The sequence below is a fragment of the Triturus cristatus genome, chromosome 6 (assembly GCF_964204655.1).
Source record: "Triturus cristatus chromosome 6, aTriCri1.1, whole genome shotgun sequence".
NCBI classification, from domain to species: Eukaryota; Metazoa; Chordata; class Amphibia; order Caudata; family Salamandridae; genus Triturus; species Triturus cristatus.
In genome coordinates, this window is record NC_140589.1 from 426,559,696 (window position 1) to 426,584,200 (window position 24,505).

Below are 24,505 nucleotides of genomic sequence, written 5' to 3' on the forward strand. Positions count from 1 at the left end.
AGCGCCTCTATGGATAATTTGGCATCCTCAGTTAACCTACTTTTCTTAGATTTGTCATTTTTCTGCCTGTACATACATATTTAGGGAACTATGGAATGAGGCTCTGAACAAATCAGTGCTCAATCTTCTTCATCGACTTTCGGTCAAGAAGGACACTGATTTTAAGGCCTTATGCATCGCCTTTAAGGCACTCCCTGGCACAGGCCCTGCGTACTTTAGACAAACCTTCTAGTGGTATATTCCTTTCAGACCTCTTCGGTCTGCCACAGCCTACCATCTTACAGTCCCTAAGATCAAAAAGGCTTGCTGGGGTGGAGGATGCTTTACCATTGGCACAAGCAGACTTTGGAACTCTTCCTCTGGAACTGAAAAGAAAAACTGATCAGTTGGCCTTCAAAAAAGCACTACAAACTTGGCTTTTTACCCATTGATACTTCTCGCTTTCATCAGCAGTTTTACCTCTCCTCAACGCCTCTGGGTAGGACTGCGCTTTACAAATCCTATTTTTATTTCACAATGAAGTAAAGTGGGCCTTGGTAAAATAAAATATTTGCCTAGGATCACAGTTTCGTCAAGTGGGGAAGCCGGAATTGGTCAGAGGGTTTATGCTTTTACATTATGCAGTTGAGACCATGGCACTGTGTGGCTGCATTGCTCGTGCAGTGAAAGTTGAAAAGAACCTTACCACCCCACCACTTTCAAAAGTCAGCAGCCGCCATTGGTTCATGCCATAACTCGCTATCAGGTGAAACTATGAACTGGAGCGATTTCCTGTTGAAGCAGACATTGTTCATTTGGGGGCCCATCACTGTCTTGCTCATTGACACGGAGACTGATAGGTTTTCCCGGTTGGACTTTAATACTTTTTGGCGAGCCGTGTGCAACCTACTCTCTAAAGAGGTCTCTTTCATATCTACCCCCACTCATCCACTAGACATGGCACAATTCATCCGATCAGGCTAATAAATAGGAGCTGGGCACCAGTGCCCTCACTCCAGTTACTATTCACCTGCTGGTCTGTTATTATCATTACCACGTAGCGTGTGATATAACAAACAGCTAGACTTGCCTTTCATGTAGCAGAGTAGGACGACAAAGGTAAAGCCATGGTCCATCGTGGAAATGGGAGCAAGCGTGGTACAATACCTTAGCATGCCCAAATCAGATCCAGTGAGAGTGTTGGACTATCACATTGATAATAAAAGGATGCAATGCTATTTCCAAAAAAGCAAATGCTTGAGCCACCAAGTACGGTCATACGTTTTTTGTTTTAAAGACTTATTTTTGATGTTTTTTACAACAAACATTTCAGCAGACATTGGTACGCAGGCATGTGCATAACACTTAAGATTCCAAGGCCAACATTTTGTTAGGTGCAATATTACAAGTGACAATGAGGGATACTGAAAAGGCATCACTGTACTTACCAGTAGTCAATTGAAGGGGTATTCATCAAGCCTGCACACTCGCACACGGTTATAACTTTAACATATGAAAATGTCAGACTCGCCTTCAAGTTGTAGAAGTCTGGATAAAGAACAATACTCCTATCTCAATGTCCAAAAAGCAGGTTTGCTCTCATTGGTCCTAGGATCCTCCCTGTCCTAAACTTACCAACTAGAGTTGGTAAAACCAGATTTATGAATTATGCCAAGGGATATTATGGCTGCAATTAAGCCCATGGCTACTTCTTATGGAAGCCCCAATTGTCAAGAAGTACAGAGTGTTTGCAGCTTTTAAATCCAGTAAAAGAAGGGAAGCTATAAGGTCTGCAAAGGTAGCTCCTCAATGAAAACACATACTCGCTTTGGTTAGAAGCGCGAGACATTGGACGCATTGGCCATGTACTTTGCTATGGCTTGGTTAAAAGACAAATCAATATCACCAGTTATATTTGTTGGGTACAAGTCTACAAAGCCCAAAATGGAAGGTACGTTGGTACCTGAAATATGTCCCACACCCCCAAAGGTCAGGCTGTACTAAATCAAGCCCCATGAATTTAGTTTCTAAAAACTGGTATGAAGCTACAGCACCCATCTGGGAAAATCCAAACTTCAAGAGATTTCACAAGCACCGTGACTTGCTCAGGGTTTTCATCCAGCAAACTTCACAATTGTGAACTCACAATCGTAATCCAAGGCGCTGGCTATTGGGTTAGCTTCAGGCTGTGATTTTGTGCAGAGCAGAAAGTGAAATCTCCATGGACTTGTACAAGAGTGGCTGGACCCGGTGATTTAAAATAGTAATGGTTAAAACGTATTACTTTTGTTAGTTTGGCGTTTCTAAAACATTGTGGTAGCAAGTACATTTTAATGAATTGGAGGTCAACTTATTATTTCGATTGTATTGCGGATTTCAAATATTGATACTTGGATCTTCATCCACTTTACTTAATTACCATCACCTCGGGTGCTGCCCTTAAAAGTTACACAGCGTTAGAGAGGGATATAATCCACTTTACTTAATTACCATCACCTCGGGTGCTGCCCTTAAAAGTTACACTGCGTTAGAGAGGGATATAATCCACTTTACTTAATTACCATCACCTCGGGTGCTGCCCTTAAAAGTTACACAGCGTTAGAGAGGGATATAATCCACTTTACTTAATTACCATCACCTCGGGTGCTGCCCTTAAAAGTTACACTGCGTTAGAGAGGGATATAATAAAGTAATATTTGGCCAGTGTCTGTGTAGCCTTCCTAACAAGGCTGTCTGGAAACACAGCAAGAGCACATGCCTAAGCATCTAAGCAGTATCCCATATTACTCGTAAAAGACCAAACTCTTTAACTTGCTTAGTAAATAACTGAAAGTTAACCTTACTGTATAAAAAGATATGAGCTCCATCATTTCCAAGGGCCCCTAACATCAACATCTTGTATATATGATTATCTACAACCTCACCCACTGCAAGCTCACCTGGTGAACCCATCCATGTTCACTCTCAACTTCTACCCTCAAAGATAAGAATAGGATAGCAGCACACACTGCATCTCCTGCTTCTCAGAGGTCACTGGTCCATTCAAAGTAAATCACATCTATATGTCAGGGCAAAGATATTGTAACTTAGAGAGGCCTAGCGGAATATTTTTTTAAAAAGATTTAACACAAAGTTTCACAAACCAACACAGTTCACAGTAGATATGTATTGAAAAAGCAGAGAGTTCCATAACTTGGGACCTTGTACCAAGAAGCAACAAACCCACTCTGTTTTTGTATTGAGTGACCTGGACAGTGAGCAGGCACTGGCCCACCGAAATGAGTCTGCATGCCAATCAGTAACCAGAAATAAAGGCCTACCAGCATTCAAAGGCAGCAACATAGATGATCTAGGATCCAAAGTAGCTGGTGATAATCGAAAAAAGGATTGCCTAAGGGCATGCCACCCTGTTTAAAGAAATAAGGACTAAGGTTTATAGGACTACACTGAGGTTGGAGGTGGAGGTGGCTGGTGAAACAGCACGAGTCTCTATCAAAAGTGAGTAGGCAGTTAGGAGGATTAGTGAGAAACGTTTTGTAGTATTTACAAGCTGTGGACAGCACAATGTCTAATGCATATGGTGGGCACTAACAATCTTGTCTGATGTGGTCACTATTACAACACTAATAATATTAGTAGCTCTCTACCAAATACCAAACATTTTGGAGACCCCTGAAGTAGATCATTCCTCGACTACATATTCTTACACATTCATCAGGCCAAAACTCACATCAGCCCCAGAGGTCAAACCAGAATTCACTGGTCCCACTACATTAGCAACAACATAGGCAAACCCAAAGACCCCCCCACCAAAATCAGTCTACCACCACTTCGTACACTCCTTGGTAATGTAATCAAAAGCCACCAATCTCTTTAAATTATTCATACCAAGGTTGTACTAAAGCCCCACTTCTTCCTATGAAAGTACAGGCTCTAGTTCCACTGCCCTTCCCACCTCTACCCCACTGACAAATCACAAACTCTACTTTACATGTCCTGCCATCAACACTCCTAAACACAAGCTCCTACAGTTTCCTTAAAGTCTACGTTTTTCCGAGAAGTGCACTAACATGCCAGATTTGCAATGAAACATGCTACCAACTGCTATCATATGATAAAATATTTGAGTCTATATGTGGGTTGGCAAGGATTAAAGATATGTCCCACCTCCTTGCCGTTACAATAATTTGAACTTTCGACCTAGCACCCCTATTACCACAAAGCATAAACCCAGCAGGTTTCAACATACTCTTACTGAAAACACCTTTGGTTGGCAACAGATATATTTAACCACAGTGCCACTTTCAGTCGTTCCCCTACAACCGACACCGGTGCCTGTGGTGGCAGTGACAGCCGCTATTCATGAATCCAAGTAGCTTATTTGAGCAATCCCCAAATCAGGAAAGCTGCACACCAAAGGACAACACAATTTCTTTACATAAAGAAATTGTGTTTCCTTTGGTGTGTAGCTTTGCTGATTTGGGGATTGCTCAAATAAGCTACGGAGATATTATCTACTGGCGGTCGCCAGTAGATAGTTATAGTTAGGACCCTGTTTCCATAGGAAATCCGCAACATTCTATTTGGAATAACTTTGGCGCCGGTCGACGAATCCTCGCGAAATTTTCAAAATAGGTGGGGCGCTATGCTCCACTCCTACCCTGAAAGTCTCGGGGGGATTCGTCAAGCGGGGGCTGAGAAAAAAGGGGGGTCCCAAAACGCGTTTTTCCCATGCATTTTTCCATAGGACCTTTAGACACAGCTACAGACCGAACGGCTGAACAGAGTTACTTGAAATTTGGCAGAGAGGTAGTCTACAGGTCAAGGATGTGCCTTTTGTAGGTTTGGTGTAAATCTGTTCAGTAGATCCTGAGAAAATAGCCTTTAAATCAATATATATATCCGTGGCAGCTTACGGTGCGCTTACCGTGCGCTTACGGTAAGCTTACCGTACGCGTACGGTGCCGTGCGCGATTCTGATTGGCTGTTAGATCTTAGTAAACATTCGAATCGGTCGAAACCAGGAAGCGGCGGCCGCCATTTTCTATCTCGCACTCTGAGGGGGGGGGGGGAGGAAAAACAAAGGCAAAAAACATGTAAAGGGGCTGTTTAGACTGCTCCCAACCACCTAGTCTTGATGAAGGTGTCCCCAAAGAACCCCCAAGGCAAAAAATTCAATTTTAATTTTTTTCGAAAAATCGCCGATTACGCTTACCGTATGCGTACGGTAAAAATACTTAAAAAAAATAAATAAATTATCCACACTCTCCACACCCCGTGTACAAATGGTGCCTGAAGGGCACCATTTGTACATGGCATAAATGTAATATTAAAAAGTAAAACATTACCTTTCACAACGAAGCGCATAATATGTCCTCCATGTGCGCACGGTGCACGAAGCGCATCGTGCGTACATGGCCCATCCAGCGCACCGTGCGCGCATGGAACGAACTGCGTTAAGTGGCCGCGCACGCCACGAATGGCGTAAAGTAACTTAGCATTTAAAAAACCGTACAAATTCACTGAAAAAACCATAGGTTTCACACACGTTATAGTTAGGAATTAGCATTTAAAAAACCTTGCAAATTCACTGAAAAAACCATAGGTTTCACACATGTTATAGTTAGCTGGACATTTTACTGATAAAAAACCAATGAAATTCCCCCGTTATAGTTAGTGCAGGCAACTATAACTCACGCGACCGCAATCCTCTGCTGATGCGAATACTGTATTTAGACACTTATTTGCCCATGTCTTCTTCCATTAAATTTTAGCTATACATATATTACAAATATTTTTTTTTCTTAAAGACACATATGTCATCAGCAGAGGATTGCGGTCGCGTGAGTTATAGTTGCCTGCACTAACTATAACGGGGGAATTTCATTGGTTTTTTATCAGTAAAATGTCCAGCTAATTATAACATGTGTGAAACCTATGGTTTTTTCAGTGAATATATATATCTCAATCAAAGCTCCAAGTTACCAGTTCCCACTTGTTGAGTCAGCACTCGACCACTAACACAAGGTGGTAAGCCTTTAATCAGGGTATGGGAAGACATCTGCTCTCTGCTCACATAGGACAGCCAATTCCTCCGCATGACGCGTTTCGAAATTATAAACTTTCTTCCTCAGAGGCTTTACGGAATTGAATACATGCATCCGGTTTCAGTCCCTTAAATGCTGTAATTGTGCCCACCGATTGGCCGGTCAAATGACTGTTGCATTATGGGAACTGAAGTTCTGATATTTCCATCCCTCGATGGTGGCATTAATTTCTGTCATCCTTTCAAGCCCGTAGATGGGCTGCAGCAAACAGCGTCTTCCCTCAATCCCGTGTGTGTGGTCACAAATCGGCATGAAGTATTCCAGGCCGCATGTCCCTCTTTGATCTTGAGGCGGTGCGCGACTCGGCGGCTGGGCAGCCGCCTAACATCAAAGCTCCAAGTTACCAGTTCCCACACGTTGAGTCAGGACTCGACCACAAACACAAGGTGGTAAGCCTTTAATCAGGGTATGGGAAGACATCTGCTCTCTGCTCACATAGGACAGCCAATTCCTCCGCCTGACGCGTTTCGAAATTATAAACTTTCTTCCTCAGAGGCTTTACGGAATTGAATGCAGGCATCCGGTTTCAGTCCCTTAAATGCTGTAATTGTGCCCACCGATTGGCCGGTCATATGACTGGTCAAGGTTAAACTGTTGGGTAGGGAGCAGTACTTATTGAAGCTTCTTTTTGAATTTTAGAGAGTTGTTGCTGATCTGATCTCAATAGGGATGCTGTTCTAGGTCTTGACAGCATCGCCTTCTTGATTTTTCCTTCTTGTAGTGTTTTGCCTCCAGTCTGGCAATATCTAGATTCCTGGTCTGGTGTTGTCCCGAAGACATGGCGTGTTTGTTTGTGAAGTAAACTGGTATTTTTGTTGTTTTTGGCTTTATAAAAGTGATGCAGATCTTCTTTAAGATGTTCCAGGTTGGGTGTGGGAGTAAGTGTATGTTTTTAAACATAGGGTCAATGTGGTCGAATTTCTTTGACCCTTTGATGAGCAATGCTGCTGCGTGTGGGATACTAAGGAGGTGCTAGGGTGGCATTGGGGAGACCACTGAACAGGGCAACGGCCTCTGTCCAAATGGAAGACAGTTATCTTCTGGAGAAACAGTTTCACTCTCTCAAAGAGGGAGAGATGGAATCAAACTGACAATGCGTTGCTTGAAGGAGAGGGGTTTAAGGTGAATTCCAGAGATTATGCATGGTCTGTAAGCCAGGAGGTGAAGAAGTAGGTTTAAGTGAGAGAACCATGCTTGATTGGGGATGTTTGATGCTGTTGCCATACAGGAGAAATACATTCTTTATGGGGTTTAGCTTCAGGAAGTTAGGGGATATCCAAGATTGGATAAGTTCGAAGCAGGATTTGAGTCTCTGTATGTAGGTCGGTGAGGATATTTTGAGGCAGAGTTGGGTATCATCTGTGTACAGATGGCTCTCAATGCTGCTGTCTGAAGGACTATATCCAAGAGGTTCTATATAGAGGTAAAGGATGTTGGGAGAAATAATGAAGCCCTGTGTTACTCTGCAGGGAACTGGAAGTGTATGTGATTTTGTGGAACCTATTTGCACAGACTGGCACCAGTTGATGGGGTAGAATATGACCTATTTCAAGATGGCATGAAAATCCAAAGTGTCTTTTCAGGGTGTTGATTAGAGTTCAGTGGTCAATTGTGTTGATGGACGTAGAGATATAAGGCATGACCAGGAGGCAGAAGTCGATCCTGCTGTTGAGGAGAAGGATATTGTTGATTACTTGACGGATGGCTGTCACAGTCCTGCATGTTGTTCTCCCTTCTCCTGCCGGAACTGCAGCTTCACCAGCATCCGGCCCGCCAACCCACCTACCAAAGAACCCAACCACCTCAGATGCATCCTTCTCAACATCCGCTCCGCACGCAAACACGCCGTGGAACTCTGGGACCCACTGGACTCCAACACCCCAGACGTCGCCTTCCTGACGGAGACATGGCTAAACCCAGCCATAGCCATCCCGGAAGGCTACAAGATCAACCGCAGGGACCGCACCAATGGAGTAGGAGGAATCACCAACGTCCACAGGAACACTCTCAAAGTCTCAAACGACACCCTTAGCACCGGCAAACACCTGCACTCCCAGATCCACACCGATCCCAACACCACCCTCAGAGGAACCCTCATCTACAGACCCCCCGGACCACGAGCACAGTTCAGAGACTCCATCACCGACCTCGTCCGCACACACGCCCTCGCCTCCACAGACTACATCCTCCTCATGGACCTGAACTTCCACCTCGAGAACAACAACAGCGACACCAACTCATCCACCCTGATAGACAACCTCGGACTCAGACAACTCAACCACACTGGACCGATCACCGCTGCATCCACTTCACCTTCCGGAAACCCACCACGCACCACCGCACCAAACAGATGCCGCGCCGCTGCTGGAGCAAAGTCACCGAAGACAAGCTTTCCACCACCCTCGTCCAGAGCCCACCCGCTGATCCGACCGACCCGGACACTGCCCCTCGCAACCTCAAACAGTGGATCAACGACTGCGCCAACACCCTCGCCTCACTCAAGAAGCCCTCCAACACCCACATGAGCAAGAAAGCCAGCTGGTTCACCGAAGACCTCCAGGCCTCGAAGCGAACCTGCCGAAAACTTTAAAAAAACTGAATCCGTGAACGAACACCGGAAAGCTACACAGCCCACAAGAACGCCACCCGCAGACACCACCACCTCATCAGATCCGCCAAAAGGACCTCCTTCAAAGACCGCCTAGACAACAACGCACACAACAGCAAAGAGCTCTTCAACATCGTGAAGGAACTCTCCAACCCCAGCTACAACACCAACAACATCCCACCTTCACAAGACCTGTGCGACTCGCTGGCCACCTTCTTCCATCGCAAGATTGCAGACATCCACGATAGCTTCAACGCCGTCACCACCCCGGCAACCACTGACACTCCTGCTCCCACGACCACCACCCGCACCAACTGCCTGATCGCCTGGACCAACATAAACGACGATGACACCATCAAGATCATGAACACCGACCACTCCGGATCCCCGGAAGACCCCTGCCCACACCACATCTTCAACAAAGCCAGCAGCACCATCGCACCCCATATCCGGAAAACCATCAACATCTCCTTCGAGACAGCAACCTTCCCAGAGAGCTGGAAGCACGCAGAGATCAACGCCTTACTCAAGAAACCCAAGGCGGACCCCAAAGACCTCAAGAACTTCCGACCCATCTCCCTGCTCCCATTCCCGGCAAAGATCATCGAAAAGGCCGTCAAACTACTGACCAGCTTCCTCGAGGAGAACAGCATCCTGGACCCGTCCCACTTCGGGTTCCGCAGCAACCACAGCACCGAAACTGCCCTCATCGCCACCACCGATGACATCAGGACCCTGCTAGACAACGGAGAAACCGCGGCCCCTCATCCTCCTGGACCGGTTAGCAGCCTTCGACACGGTCTGCCACCACACACTACGAACACGCCTCTACGATGCTGGAATCCAAGAGAAGGCCCTGGACTGGACCTCCTCCTTCCTCTCCGGCAAAACACAGAGCGTCCGCCTCCCCCCTCCACCTTCCGCTCCGAAGCCACCGAGATTCTGCGGTGTGCCCAAAGGCTCATCCCTCAGCCCAACATTGTTCAGCGTTTACATTGCACCACTCGCCCACATCGTACGACGGCACGACCTCAACATCATCTCCTACGCCGACGACACCCAGCTGATCCTCTCCCTCACCAAGGACCTCCACGAAGGAATGAAGGCCGTCGCCGACTGGATGAGGCACAGCCGACTGAAGCTGAACTCAGACAAGACAGAGGTCCTCATCCTCAGATCCAGCCTCTCGGCTTGGGACGACTCTGGTGGCCGACTGCACTAGGAACACCCCCAACACCCACCGACCACGCACGCAACCTAGGGGTCATCCTCGACTCTACCCTCTCCATGACAAAGCAGGTCAACGCCATCTCCTCCTCCTGCTTCAACACCCTCCGCATGCTTCTCAGGATCTTCAAGTGGATTCCCACCTAAACAAGAAGGACGGTCACCCAGGCCCTCGTCAGCAGTAGACTGGACTACGGAAACGCACTCTACGCTGGAGCCCCGGCCAAACTCCTGAACCGGATTCAATGCATCCAGAACACCTCCGCACGCCTGATCCGCGATATCCCTCGCCACAGCCACATCACACCCCACCTGAGAGACCGGCACTGGCTCCCTGTCAACAAGAGGATAACCTTCAAACTCCTCACCCAAGCACACAAGGCACTCCACAACACCGGACCAACATACCTCAACAACAGACTCAGCCTCTACTCCCCCCACCCGCCAGCTCCGCTCCGCAGACCACGCCCTCGCCACCATCCCCCGCATCTGAAGAGTGACCATCTGCAGCAGATCATTCTCCCACCTCGCCGTCAAGACATGGAACACCCTCCCCATCCGCCTACGGCAGACGAAGATCTTCCGACCTTCAGAAGACCTCAAGACCTGGCTCTTTGAACAGTAGCAGCCCCCCCCCCCCCCCCCCCAGCGCCTTGAGACCCTCATGGGTATGTAGTGCGCTTTACAAATGCCATGATTGATTGATTGATGCCTGATCGGCAGTTCCATAGAAGATTACACTTGCTGACATGCTCCTAGGCAGTAACTTCTTTCTGGTTTTTCTTATGTAATATGGGAAATAAGGATGAAGTTGGTGAAGTCAGCTGAGTGCAGGGATTGTTTCTTGAGCAGGGAAATCATCTGACCTGTCTTAAGGGTGTCTGGCAATTGTCCTTGGCATAAGGAGGCATTCATAGTAGCAGTGTGAGGACTTCTACTTGAAGTGATTTTATGATGGAAGAATGAAGGGTGAACCTTGCCTTGATAGAGTTGAGGATATGGGAGAGATTCACAGGCAAGACTATATTGAAGGAGGTCCATGTGGTGGTGAGGTCATGGTGGATGGCTTGATGTGATGGAGTAAGTGGAAAAGGTAATATTGTTGGATCTGATTTTGTTGATCTTATAGGTAAAGAGGGTGATGGTGTTGAGTTTGTAAACTGAAGCAGGGACTGTGTGTCTGAGAGAGTATTAGTGCAGTGTTTGACACCTTGAGGAAGGCTTGCATCTGTTGGTTGCCTTACTGATGATGCCCTAATAGTAAGAGGTTTTTGCTGTAAAAATAGGGAGAGGATATGGCCTAACGGCTAAGGCGGTCGATCCCAAATCTGGGGGAACAGAGTTCGAGTCTTGGCAAGGACGCTCAACAGCCTGTGATTCTGGGCAAATCACTTAATCCACCCGTGCCTTCCAAAAATGAATGTGACCTTGAGTAATGCAACTGGTGCTCATGTAAAGCGCTCTGATACCAGATACCTTCGGGTCAAGTTTGCGCAATATAAAACTCCCCCAAAAAATTATGTGGGGAATTCATAGAGTAAGAGGTCACTGGGGAGCGCCGACGAACTTACTCGCATTGGGCATCACCAGCGCTAAAGCCTGCCCTGCCTGCATCACTCCCCATATGTCTGAATTCACCACATGCTACAAATCTTGCATTATGAACGATAACCAGAACTAACAGTCATACAACAGGTAGTAAACTTTTATACCTGTGACAAAGTGGAAATAACTGGTTCAGAGGTAAGCAGGAAACTAAAGTTGTGACTGAAATTTGTAATTAAAAACTACTAACTTAAATTTGTAGACTTTTAGCTACAACACGTATTTTAGAGAGCTAACCAGAAACCCCCAGAATACTACGCCTAAAAAGAATATTTGTAATAAAGTTCTAAATGCCAGAGTAAAAGGGTATCATTATAATTGCTTTGATACTGAACCCAAATTCTGAGCATGAAACCAAGCACAGCCAACAACAAAGCATTGGCAAAGCCAACAGGTAATTGTTTTTAAATCACTGCTAAAATATAAAAACAAATAAACATACTACAGGAAAAGCAAACACATATCTTATAGTATCCCAAAGCTGTACATTGAATTCAATGTTTTTTTAATCTTTATAAATGGCATTGTTAATTTTAATCTCTGGAAACTGAACAGAATTAAAAAAAAAAAAAAAAAAGTCACAATGTAAAGGGAAACGCTTGCCAAGTTTCTTTCGACACCCCTGCACTAGCCTAGAGAGCAAATTCAAACTGTTGGGTTACATACATATTCAGCGCCTCACACACCAGATGAATGTGTGTAGTAGTTAGCCCTTACAACACCATAAAGAACATTTGTGAATCAAAGTTTGTGCTTTCAGGCAACTTGTGGACTGCAAGAGCTAAAATAAAAATAACCCTTAAAATCAACTATTGAGCCATACTCCGACAAAATATTCCCTGCTGGTGTGCTTTCACCCTCATGGAATGCTGAATGAAAAAGAACAAAGTAATTTCTTTAATGGGAGTAATGGAAGGCTACATGTTGGCCAATCAAAATGATAGTTAAGAGAAAAACAGAAGAGGAAGCCAAGTAATTGAATAGGAAGCAAGCACATGAGAGAAAAAAAAAACAACGCCACCCAATGGGTGGCTGTAAGCTCAGTGTAAGCTCAAAGTAGATCTTTTGAGACCAGACAACTTGTGCTGCATTGTAGGCTCGACCTAAAAAGCAAAGTTGATCTACTGATTATCCATTAAACAGATGTATTCAATCTCACCTGGAAGTAACTTTTCATACTGCTCTCTTGTTTCTAAAAATTCTTCGTCAAACTGGAAATGAGAGAGAAAACACATTATGGATATTATGTGTCGTTTTATGTTCCAAAAATAATATCTTCAGCAGAGCATTATCATCTAAAATGCGACAGGTTTATTGCATATAAATACACTTACCCCTTTGCATGCGTCGGATGGCCGGGAGCCGTCCGACACTACAGTACTCATGTGCGTAGGATGGCTCACCGGCAGTCTGCGCCCAGGGCACTGGAAATTCCTTAAGTGCAAAATAGCCTCGCGAGCTGGGGATTCGTTTCCTCAACTCCCGATGCGGTTCTGGGTTTTCAGTGAAATGACGATCAGCACGCACGGCGCGCTGATGTCATTTCATTGAAAACAAAAGTGAAATGAGCTGATCGTCTCCTTTCACTTTCACGGTCGGGAGAGGTATCATTGGAAAAGGGTGACTCTCTCCCCTCTCCAATGGTACCTGCCGTTAGTGGATCCCTGCTTGGAGATTGCTGCAGTAGGGTGAGCCCCAAGCAGGGATCCACCCACTAGAAACCAGGGATGGGGGAGTGGTCCCTTGAGCCCAGGATCAAAAACGCAGGTGAATCCCTCGCAAACCCATATCCTGGGTGGGCGGAAGTATGTGGCTCCCCACAGATTCCAGAACTTTCCATCACAAAAATATGAGGAAAATGTGTGTGTGTTTTATACAATGTTTGAGGTTTGCAAGGGATTCTGGGTGATAGACAGAACCTGGTGAGAGCCACATAAGGCACCCTATCCTGGATTCTCCTGGGTGTCTAGTTTGCAAAAAATTACAGGTTTGCTAGGTTTCTCTAGGTGCCAGCTGTGCTAAGCTCCAAAATCCACAGCTAGGCACATTGCAAACAAGCATTTACAATGCAATGGTCTCGGCATTGTTAAAGTTAGAGCTATTGGCATTGCTCATAACCCCCACCACAAATCTTCAACACAACACTTAACCAGCACTCTTAACCCCCTTTATTCTCCCGATGTAGGCAGCAGTAGAACGAAAGCACCAGCTGGCAGAGTTATATATTTATATGGCGTGAACTCGCCCGGAAGTTATTGGAGCGCTTTACATGGCCCCGTATTTACATTACACATTCAGGCACGGGGAGATTTGGAGCGCCTTACATGAGTGCCGGTTACGTTACACATTCGGGGAAGGATGTGGACGCGACCCTCAACACAACACTTAACCAGCACTCTTAACCCCCTTTATGCTCCCGATGTAGGCAGCAGTAGAACGAAAGCACCAGCTGGCAGAGTTATATATTTATATGGCGTGAACTCGCCCGGAAGTTATTGGAGCGCTTTACATGGCCCCGTATTTACATTACACATTCAGGCATGGGGGGGGGATTTGGAGCGCCCCGCATGAGTGCCGGCTACGTTACACATTCAAGCACGGGGAAGGATGTGGACGCGACCACCAGGGACGAACTCTGGCTTCCAGCACAAAAGTCGGCAGTGTAGCCGACGGACAAAGTAATGATATAGCGTGAACTCGCCTGGAAGGTATTGGAGCGCTTTACATAGCACCGTATTTCCCTTACACATTTCGGCACGGGGAGATTTGTAGCGCTTTACATGAGCGCCGGTCACGTTACACATTCAGGCACGGGGAAGGATGTGGACGATACCCCGAGGGACGAACTCCGGTCTCCAGCACAAAAGTCGGCAGTCTAGCCGACGGACAAAGCAATGATATAGCGTGAACTCAACCGGAAGGTGTTGGAGCGCGCCACATAGCACCGTTTTTTCATTACACATCTCGGAACGGGGAGATTAGTAGCGCCTTACATGAGCGCCGGTTACGTCACCCATTCAGGCACGGGGAAGGATGTGGACACGACCCCAAGGGACGAACTCTGGATTCCAGCACACAGCGAGGCAGAAAACAGGCACACAGGCAGCATCTGAATACAGAGAGGCTTACTCCCAGAAGAAAACAAGCACACCACTGCCTTTTTCCGAGGTGAAAGCAGAAATGCCTCGGAGAAAGGCAGCGGCGTTTTCGGATTCGGGGGCGTGTTTTTCTCGAACACGCCCAGAGAAAAATCGACAAAAAACAGGCCCCCGAATCGCAAAGAGACGGGGCTTGTTTGGAGAGACGAACCTCTTCTCCAATGGCTGACCAGCATTAAGAGGCCAGCCAATGGAGAAGAGGAGAAAAGAGGGGCGGGTTCAAGCCCCTCTTCTCCAAGTCATTAAATCTCACGAGCGAGACTGTGCAAGCGCAGCCTTCGCTAGCCGAGACCTAAAAAAGGGTCAGATTTCACTGGAAGAATTTAATGTGTCCACGTTGAGTTTTGGGGCGTTTCTTGTAGCAGGCACTAGGCCTGCCCACACAAATGAGGTAACATTTTTTAATCCGGAGACTTTGGGGAATGCTAAATGGGTGGCAGTTTGTAGCTACCCACAGATTCTAGGTCTGCTAGGTTTCCCTAGCTGCCGGCTGAGCTAGGGCTCAAAGTCCTAACTAGACACTGCGAAAAAAGGGTCTGATTTCACTGGAAAAATGAGATATATCCATGATATGCTTTGGGCCGTTTCCTGTTGCAGGCCCTTGGCCTACCCACCTAAGTGAGGCACATTTTTATCAGGAGACTTAGTGGAACACTAAATAATAGAACAAGCGTTTTTACCAATTGACTTGCTATGTAATTCTGCCTTCCAAGTGTAAAAGTGTGTAAAAAAAATAAAATAAAAAACCATTTTGGAAAATGCCCTCTAATTCACATGCAAGTATGGGTACCCACAATTTCGGAGATGTGCAAATATCCACTGCTTGAACACTCCATATGTGGTTCCCATTTCGGAAATATATAGTTTCCTTGATAACTATTTTTCACTCTTTATATTTTACCAAATGAATTGCGTTATTCCCTGCACACAATGAAAAACTATTGCAAGGCGCAGCTCAGTTATTGGCTCTGGGTACCTCGGGTTCTTGGTGAACCTAGGACTTCTATGTATCCAGCAACCAGAAGGAACCAGCGGATGTAAAGGTATATTGGTTTAAAAAAAAAAAAAAATCTGTCACACTTCGAGTAAGTTACAGGTGAAAACATAGGCACAAATGGCAGTTTTTTCAACTCAATTTCTTTTTATTTCAACTGTTACTTTCTATAGGAAAACATTAAAGCATCAACACAAATGACCTCTTGCTGAATTTAGTCCACTTTTCAGAAATGCATAGCTCTCCGAGATCCTTTGTTTTCACACCCATTTCTACCACTAACTGGAAGGAGGTGGAAAGCAGAAATAGGGAACTATGTCCCACTAAAATGGCAAAACTGTGTGGAAAATTTTGTTTTTCTGACTAAAGTCGGCCTGTTCCTGAAAGTTGGGAAGATGGTGATAGTATCAATAGAGGGTTTGCGGTGCTACAATTTGCAGGGAAAAAACAGACACTTCCTACTGCAGCCCTTTTTTTCCTTACAAAAAAAAGCCTAAATGTTGCTGTATTTTGGCTAATTTCTCAGACACTTCCTTCTGCAGCCCTTGTTTTCCCTTACAAAAAAAAACCTAAATGTCGCTGTATTTTGGCTAATTTCTCAGTCCCTTCAAGGGGGAATCCACAAACCCTGTGTTCCTTTAGAATCTCCAAGATGGTGGAAGAAAAGGATACAAATTAGGCTTGGATACCTTATGTGGACAAACAGTTATGGGGGTGTGGAAATCGAAAATAATCTGTTAGCATGAGCTGAAACCATCTTGTTTGTAGCATCCATTTTGTCAGCTATGAAATTCTCCTGTCCTCTGCTACTAGTCTTTTTCCCTGCCTGTGCGGTCTATTTTAGTTAACTTCCTGACTCGGCTAAAAGCAATATGCATGCTAAAGAGTTTGTAGCTGCCATGGCCATAACACCTGGTCTCAGACTCAACGGTCAATCTCTTAGTGCTGCCATAAGCACTCCTGCTACCCCTCCCACTTTGCTGACTAAGGGATTTCCTATTTGCCCATGTTTGTCGGTAGTTATTCCTATGTAGGCCTGTACCTTCTATTTGTAACTACATGCTTACCAGTGCAGAAAACTCTGTATAAAAGCACCATGGTCTGTGTATTCAAGCCACTACCTCCTGGAACACTTGAGAATGTTGTATGGACGTGATCTCACTCATGAGTGAATAAACTTGTTATTTTGAATTTCAGCTTCAGTACCAATCTCTTCTTTGTTGGTCTAAGGACCCGTGGACAAAGATAAGGGTGACCCCTGCACCGGTGTGCCCCTAAAAAGGCACATTTCCACAGGGGCCTAAGCACAAACTACCCCAAATAGCTAAAAGAGGCTTAGCATGCGTGGGGGAGGCCAAGCAGCGAAGGGGTTAAAGGCAAGTCAAAGAAATTATGTATACGCTTCCCAATTGAGCAGAGACTCTAGGCCGTCGCACAAACCTGCCAAGCTGAAATTGTGCTGTGCACATTACTTATGCGTTCTAAAATGCTCCGGTCATGCCATTTTTGCGCACGGGTCACAATCATGCATTTGTTGGTTAGTTATCCCAATGTTTTATTTGTAGGAGCTGGTGCGTTTACAAACAGGTTTCTTTGCCAAATCCAGATTTCGCTATTAAGGTCCACATGCCGTGCAAAGGCTTGTACAAGAAAAAGAAGCTCGTCTGTACATCCGGGTTAAATTGAGGAACCAACAAGTTGCACAACATCCATGCCACTCCAAAATACAGAGTGGAAAGATCCCAGCAGAAGGCATAACAGATTTGCAAATTGTACTCTACCATAAGGTCACACTCACCAGTCTTCACATTCCTTCCCTTAAAGTTTTCACCTAACTTTAATCTATTGTGTCTGCTTGAGACGTCTGAGTGGGAAAAGCAATGGTGGAAACTCAATCTAGACAAGAATGAGGCGACGTACCACTTCAAGGTGTGGCAGGGTCTGGTTTAATCTATTTGATGCAAAGGTAGATAATTTCTACAATAAGGGCCAGATTAACGATTACACTAGTCTCAATTTGCAACCACTATTTTTGCAGCCACTGTGAATTTTTGTGAATTGACCTATTTACTAATGAGTCGGAGTGGGTCGCGATCATACCAACCTCATTAATATTCATATAGCAAGGGTCAGCACCCCACCATGTCTGTTACTGCTGCTATTTAATTATTATTTTTAAATTATAATGCGAGAAGGCAGTGTCCCCATGGCCATTACCTACTCCATGTGAGAGTGTTTTACTTTACTGGAGACTGTGTAGGAAGACCCACTACCCCGCAACCCTCCCTAGTTCCCATTCCCTCCTCCAACAAGTCTCCCTTCTGCTCCTCTTGAAACAGGATTAAGTCTGTAACTGGTTGCATGGAGCTGTAGGCGGCTATTCCTTTTAGGTGCGGATTTCTGACTCCAGTGTTGCTGCTCTAATTGTCCCTGGTGTAATGTGAATGCCCCGATATTCCGCCCACTTCCCCATATATTCATGTGTTTTTGAGGACAGCCCCTAGCCTGGTACACATTTCTCAACACTCATGCGGTGATCTAACCCCTTCTGCAGCTTCTCAAAGGGGGGTGGGACAGTTTTCTTTCCAATTTCAAGCAATGTCGTGCTTCGCTACCGTTAGCCCCAACCAGAGCAGTGTCAATTTGTGGCAGGTGCCGTGAAGGTCTGGGTTAATATGCAAGAGGACCAGCTTTGGATCCAATGGTATACGCCACCAAGTAGGGGACAATATTATCCCTATCCTCCACAATCTGAATCATGCAAGCTGTGGCCTGTGTAGGTATTTTAATTGCATTAGGCGAAGCCTGGTTGTAATAGCTGAGTGGCGCGGGCTTTCCTGGCTTCTCTTCTGTGAGGGGGTCTACATCCCACTCAAAGGGGTCCATCATATGATACTTCAGTGTACGACAGAGTTGTGTCACTTTCTGGTTGATCATTTTTCCCATAAGCAGATTTGCCTCTAAAAGGCTAAACTCTGGAAGGTTGTTTAGATTCAAGATGTATTGTGTAAGAGCATGCCAAGTTGTACATAGTGCTAGAATTAGGTATGGAGGAGGGCGAACTCTGTTAGTAGGGTCTTGTCCTCCATTAGTTCCCCAGGAGTAGAGATACTGATGGCATCCCACCCCAGAAATCCCTCCAGTGCGGCTACGTGTGCCAGCATATCCTCCACCCACAGCGAGGTTTGTTCTCTCAATGTATTGAGCCACTCCATACATCTCAGGGAGGACCTCCATGTACAGATTACAACTCGGGTTGCCGGAGGGAGCTTCAAGTGCCCTCCAAATCTGTATGGTAGCTGTTGGACCATAGTGCCCTGGAATGCCCATTTTCTCCAGCTTAGGTTGAATCCCTTTGGGTATCATACCACCATTTGGTAACAACCACCAAATTGGGGAACGTTTTCTTTTTAAATACAGAAAGGATAAGGGGTGCAAAGGGAACCCCATTCTGATTTTCAAATAGGTTACAACCCCTATTTGGGGGTCGGTAACTTTTGAAAGGTTTGGAACAACTTCAGCCTCAAACCATTGCTATATTGGATGCCAATTAAGTATCTGGAAGGCATACCCACAATACACCATTTCAAACACTGAATTGGTATCTATTCATAATTTAATATTAGGAGGCGCTAAGCCATTATGTTATGTTAATAACACTTCTATAGCGCACAGCAGCCCCAGCCAAGGGGCGTCCCGGCGCTTGGAGAGAGGTCCCAAACACAACACAGCAGTACAAGGGCAGAAGCGTGCAGATCAAAGTACTAAGATGAATGAGGGAACAAATGCGTTTTAATAGCCCTTCTAAACTTCAAAAACTCATCCATTTCACAAATGTGGGACGGAAGAGAATTCCACAATTTTGCAGCCAAAACCCGGAAGGACCGGCCTCCGGCCCTGCATAGCCTGAACCGTGGGACCACCACCAAGTTTTGACCCAGGGATCTCAAAGAACGCGAGGGCACGTAAGGCACCAAAAGATTATCAAGAATCTGGGGAGAGGCCCACTTCAGAATCTTAAAAGAAAGACACAAGGTCTTAAAATGGATCCTCTGCCAGTGCAGAGAACGGATGGTACTTTCCGCAGAGCAGAACCTCGGTAAACCTACCAGGGCTCTTGCTGCGGCGTTCTGGATACGTTGCATCCGGGCAATTTCAGCCTGGTTGGCCCCCAACAGGAGCGAACTGGCATAGTCAAGCCGAGATAGTATGGATGCCTGTATGACCAACTGCCTGGTAGGAGCATCAAAGAACCTCAAGATAGGTCTCAACCCTCGTAAAATGCCGAAACAGGTGGCCGCCACTTTTTTTGTGTGGCCACTAAAACTGAGGGCAGGATCTAACCACACCCCCAAGTTTTTTACCTCTGCAACTGGAATAGGAGTTACACCCAGCTCAGGAGGCCACCACATGTCACCCCAAAGATCCGTCCGCTTGCCCACAATCATGACCTCAGTTTTTTTAGCATTAAGCTGAAGACAGTTGGCATTCATCCAGCTAGCTACCGCCAGGAGTCCATACCGGAATCTGGGGGCGTCGAGGTCGGAGTCCCCACTCAGGGCGACCACCAGCTGCGTGTCGTCAGCATAAGAGATCATAGTCATGCCCCAATGTTTGACGACAGCCGCTAGCGGTCTCACATAAAGGTTGAATAATGTGGGGCTCAACGACGAACCCTGAGGCACACCCAGCTCCAGCGGATAGGACTTGGACTCAAAGGCGGGGTAGCAACCTTGAAGGTCCGATCAGCAAGGAAGGAGCGGAACCAGTCGAGTGCAGTGTCCGTAACACCCGCCTCTCTGAGACGTTGAAGTAGGATCCTGTGCGAGACCGTATCAAACGCGGCACTAAGATCAAGTAATACCAGTGCCGCAGTCTGACCAGAGTCAAGCACAGATCGAAGATGTTCCGTCATTGAAAGCAAGGCTGTCTCGGTGCTGTGACCAGCACGAAAGCCATTCTGGGAGGAATCCAGAATGCTTGCCCTCACAAGATGTTCAGACAGCACCCCGTTCACATAGGCCCCAGCAACGTTCGCGGCCCAGGGAAGGAGAGAGATCGGGCGATAGCTCTCGAGTTTAAGGGGGTCCATTGTAGACTTTTTCAATATGGGTGTCACAACAGCCTGTTTCCATTTAATTGGAACAACACCCATGGCGAGAGAAAGATTTATGAGGTGGCGCAGTGGAGGAAGAAAAATATCAACAGAGTCTCTGAACTGGGCTGGCCTCACAGGATCCGCTGGCGAGCCAGATTTTATCTTATATGCCAACTTATGAAATGTCTCCATCGACAAACTAGGGAGTGAGGCCAAGGCCTCACATATGGCCGGTGTAGGGCTAGTAGGCTCAGCTACCGGCTCAGTGATGGGGAAGGCACGATAAATAGCTTGGACCTTTTCAAGGAAGAAAGAGGCCAGGTCTTCGCAATGGGCCACTGAACAAATTTCCACCGCAGAAGCTCTATTAGCCGTCGGGTCTTTAAGGACCTTAAAAATTAGCTTGGACGGATTGAGGCTAGTTCTAAATTCCTGGGAGTAATAGGCTGCACGGGCTCTACACACAGCTCCATGATATGTTTTAATTTTAGAAAAATACAGAGTTTTTTTCCCCAGCCTCATAGGATTTCCGCCAGTCCCTTTCTGCCTGTTTACAAGCTTTTTTTAACGGCACCAGGGAACTGTCGTACCATGGGCTGGATTTTCTGGGACGACATTTCGTCCAGACCGCGGGGATCAATACATCCAAGGCCCGAGAAACCCAATCACAAAAAAGGTCATATCCAGAATCTACATTGAGAAAAGGGCCTAGTGGGTTGACCTCCAGGAGATGGTGAAAATCCTCCAGTTTGAGTTTCTTCCAGTGGCGTTTATGCACTACTCTATCCAGGGGCTTGAATGGATGTTCTTTGATCAAAAGAAGAATTTTCACTAAAAAGTGGTCGGACCAGGCAACTGGGCTGGGCATAGCCACCTTGGCCCCTGTCAAGTTTGTAAATAAAGGATCAAGAATGTGGCCCCCCACATGAGTGGGGGAGGTAACCAGCTGATTTAGCTGAAGGGCCTCCAAATCCCCCAAAGTACTACTAATGGCAGAGATATGACAACAATCAAAATGGAGATTAAGGTCTCCAAGGATGCTGAAGTTTGCACAGCCCATTGCCAAAGAGCGGACACACTTTACAGACTCCTATAAAGGGATTTGTACATAAGAAAAATAGTTTTGTGATTCAGAGCCCTTACCACAGCTTTTGCTTTATTTTCTGTTGTGGAGGGTTGCTGAGAAGACAGCACCATTTTGGCAGGCCCGGATATCAAATCCTGATCCAAAGAATAGCTGGGCTCATATTGAGAAAGAAGAAATTCTAATAGGGCAGGAAGATTCCGCTCCATGTAATTTAGAAACAACAGCAGTCTCTGGGACCTAAGCAAAGTACTGGGCGAGTATAGAAGTGTGAAGACATAAGTATAAGACAGCCTAAATTTGTTCTTGTGCTTTCAGGGCAGCAACCATGCACTTTCTCTTCTTCTCAATTGTGCAGGGTGCCACGATGGCAAGGGTCGGAGCCATGTTCCGACTATGGCTTGTCCATTGGTAGCATTCAGAATTATGACCCCTGCTCGAAGCTTTGACTTCCTCCAGTCAAGCATGAGCAGAAGGAATGTGGGCCTTTATAGATGGTTTAGGTTCTGCTCCGGCTGCTAGCCTGGAATGGCCTTCCACTGAGCAGGTCCTCATGCCAGCTTCCCCTGCGACAGTTCTCCTGTCCAGCTTGCCCGCAGTCCACTACCCTCTACTGCCGGTCTACCTGCTGCCCTCTGTTTGTGACTCTTCTGCTCGTTTCTTGCTCCGTTTTGCCCTTTCTGGTCAATTATCTGCCCTCTATTTTGCCTTTTCTGCTTGTTCTTCTGCCCCCTTTTTTTGCCATTTTCTGCTAGTTTCTTTTCTCTTCTTGCCACTTCCTTAAGACCTGGCTTTTCGACAGAGACCTCGCACCCCAGTGCCCAGATACCCCCATTGGTGGCAGTGCCGCACTCTACAAATGATGATTGACTGTTCCTTGTTCAGTAGTATGCAGTTTCAATGCCTGTAAAAGGGTATATGGCTCCTGCTCAAGTTAGCAATTTCCACTCTTGCACATTTGACACAATTTTAATCACTTGACTCATCTCCGATTTGTTCCGGTTTCCTTGTGGACTACTGAGTCTTCTTTGATTTCTTTCTGTTCAGTGAGGTACACAGCACACTGCTATCCCTCTGACTCGGATGGTGGTCTGTATGGAGGTCTGTATCTGCCGATATGTTTTAGTCACCCTGCCCACTATCAATTACCTCTTTACCCAGCCTCTAGGATAATAGCATTCCAGAACAGCAGAGTAATCTACCAGCTAATTCCAATTCTATTTTCCATACCAATCTCTCACATCTCCTCCATCACATAGCTGGGCCCTGCAACCCAACGAAAGGTAAAATTACAGATCCGGTCACTCGTGCAAGACACCCAAATGTATCGAACAAAGAATTACAACAAATACAACACACTACAAACCTTGCAATCCGACACGCTGGAGTGTGCGAATTCACTTCGGCAACCCACAATAGGGTATGCAACCTTACAAAATCCTAAAGTACAAAACAAATCAACGAATTTGGGTCAGTGTAGTTCAATAATGAAGATGTCCTCCATGCAGCTCTTATACTTCTGCAGAAACGAGTGCTATTGAACAGTGCAACAGATTTACTGCTCCTCTAGGATCTGCTGCCTCTCACTACAGCCTATGCTTACAATTGCCAACAACTAACAAGGCACACAACACTCATGCGCCTTCTTCCCACAGCATCATAGCTTGCCCATCTTCACTCAATGAATAGCCGTACCGAAGCACCACACAGCTTTCTCTGTATAAATAAAAACCGCCAAACAGACGTAACAAACAGAAATGCAAGATAATAAACACCAGGCTAAGTAAAATAAATTAAAGACAACTCTTTCAATCATAACAACTGGAATGCAGGGAAATTGCCTACGCCACAAACCACACTTTAACCTGTTGTATTCCAAACTAAATAGATTGTTTACCACCCTAATAAATACGTTAAACTATCGACACAGCACAACAGAATATATAGCCTTGAAATTCACACAACAGCAGAACGTGATATCTGTCAAGCAACGCTATCCCTCAAGCTACAAACAGTACACCGGAGAATCTCATAACCTAGGATACAATAGGTGAGTGTTTAGTGCAGGATATCGTTCAACTCTCAGACACTGCAAGAGATATCTTCCAACCCCAAAACAAAGGATAATTTTTAACTGCAGGGTCCTCCCTCAACTTGCAGGCCTGTAAAAAGGGAAATTCCCAACACGGTGAAGAATGTGTAATCTCTGAAACGCATGTTTCAACAGTTTCATTCCTAACCCAATAAACTGTGTATCTTGCAAGCCAAGCAAAAAATTCTCTCTGGACCCTAGGCCACTCACTGCCCATAAAGCAAAAGCAAGTGTAAGAATGGGGACTTTTCTTGATCCTAGAGACCACTCTTTGTTGGGAAGCCCAAGTAAGAGCCTCATTAAGGCTTTGGTGGGCAATCTGCAAGACCACTATGTTAGCGAAAGCCCTTGCTTCCACTCCCCTGACAGAGGATAGCCCCGCCGTAATTGGAGATCCCTTCTTGCCTGTTTGAGCAGATGCCCTGAAAGCACAAATATATGCAAAGCGACTGCTATGATGAAACAAGGCACTCAGCATTTTTAGGTCGAGCCTAGTGCAGCGCGCATGCTGCTCTAGGAAAAACAACTTCTTGGAATCGCTGTGGGCTTTCCA

At 46.0% G+C, this 24,505-nt stretch overlaps 1 protein-coding gene across 2 annotated transcripts in view; it reads right to left on the bottom strand.

Annotated features, from left to right (window-relative positions):
- LOC146817250 (glutathione S-transferase 3-like) overlaps positions 1–24,505 on the bottom strand; it is a 139,179-nt gene that overhangs the window by 48,292 nt on the left and 66,382 nt on the right. For both annotated transcript variants that reach the window (XM_085610839.1, XM_085610838.1), the window contains exon 3: positions 12,686–12,737. In XM_085610839.1, coding sequence (XP_085466965.1) covers positions 12,686–12,737 — 52 coding nt within the window. The remainder of the gene's footprint in view (positions 1–12,685; positions 12,738–24,505) is intronic.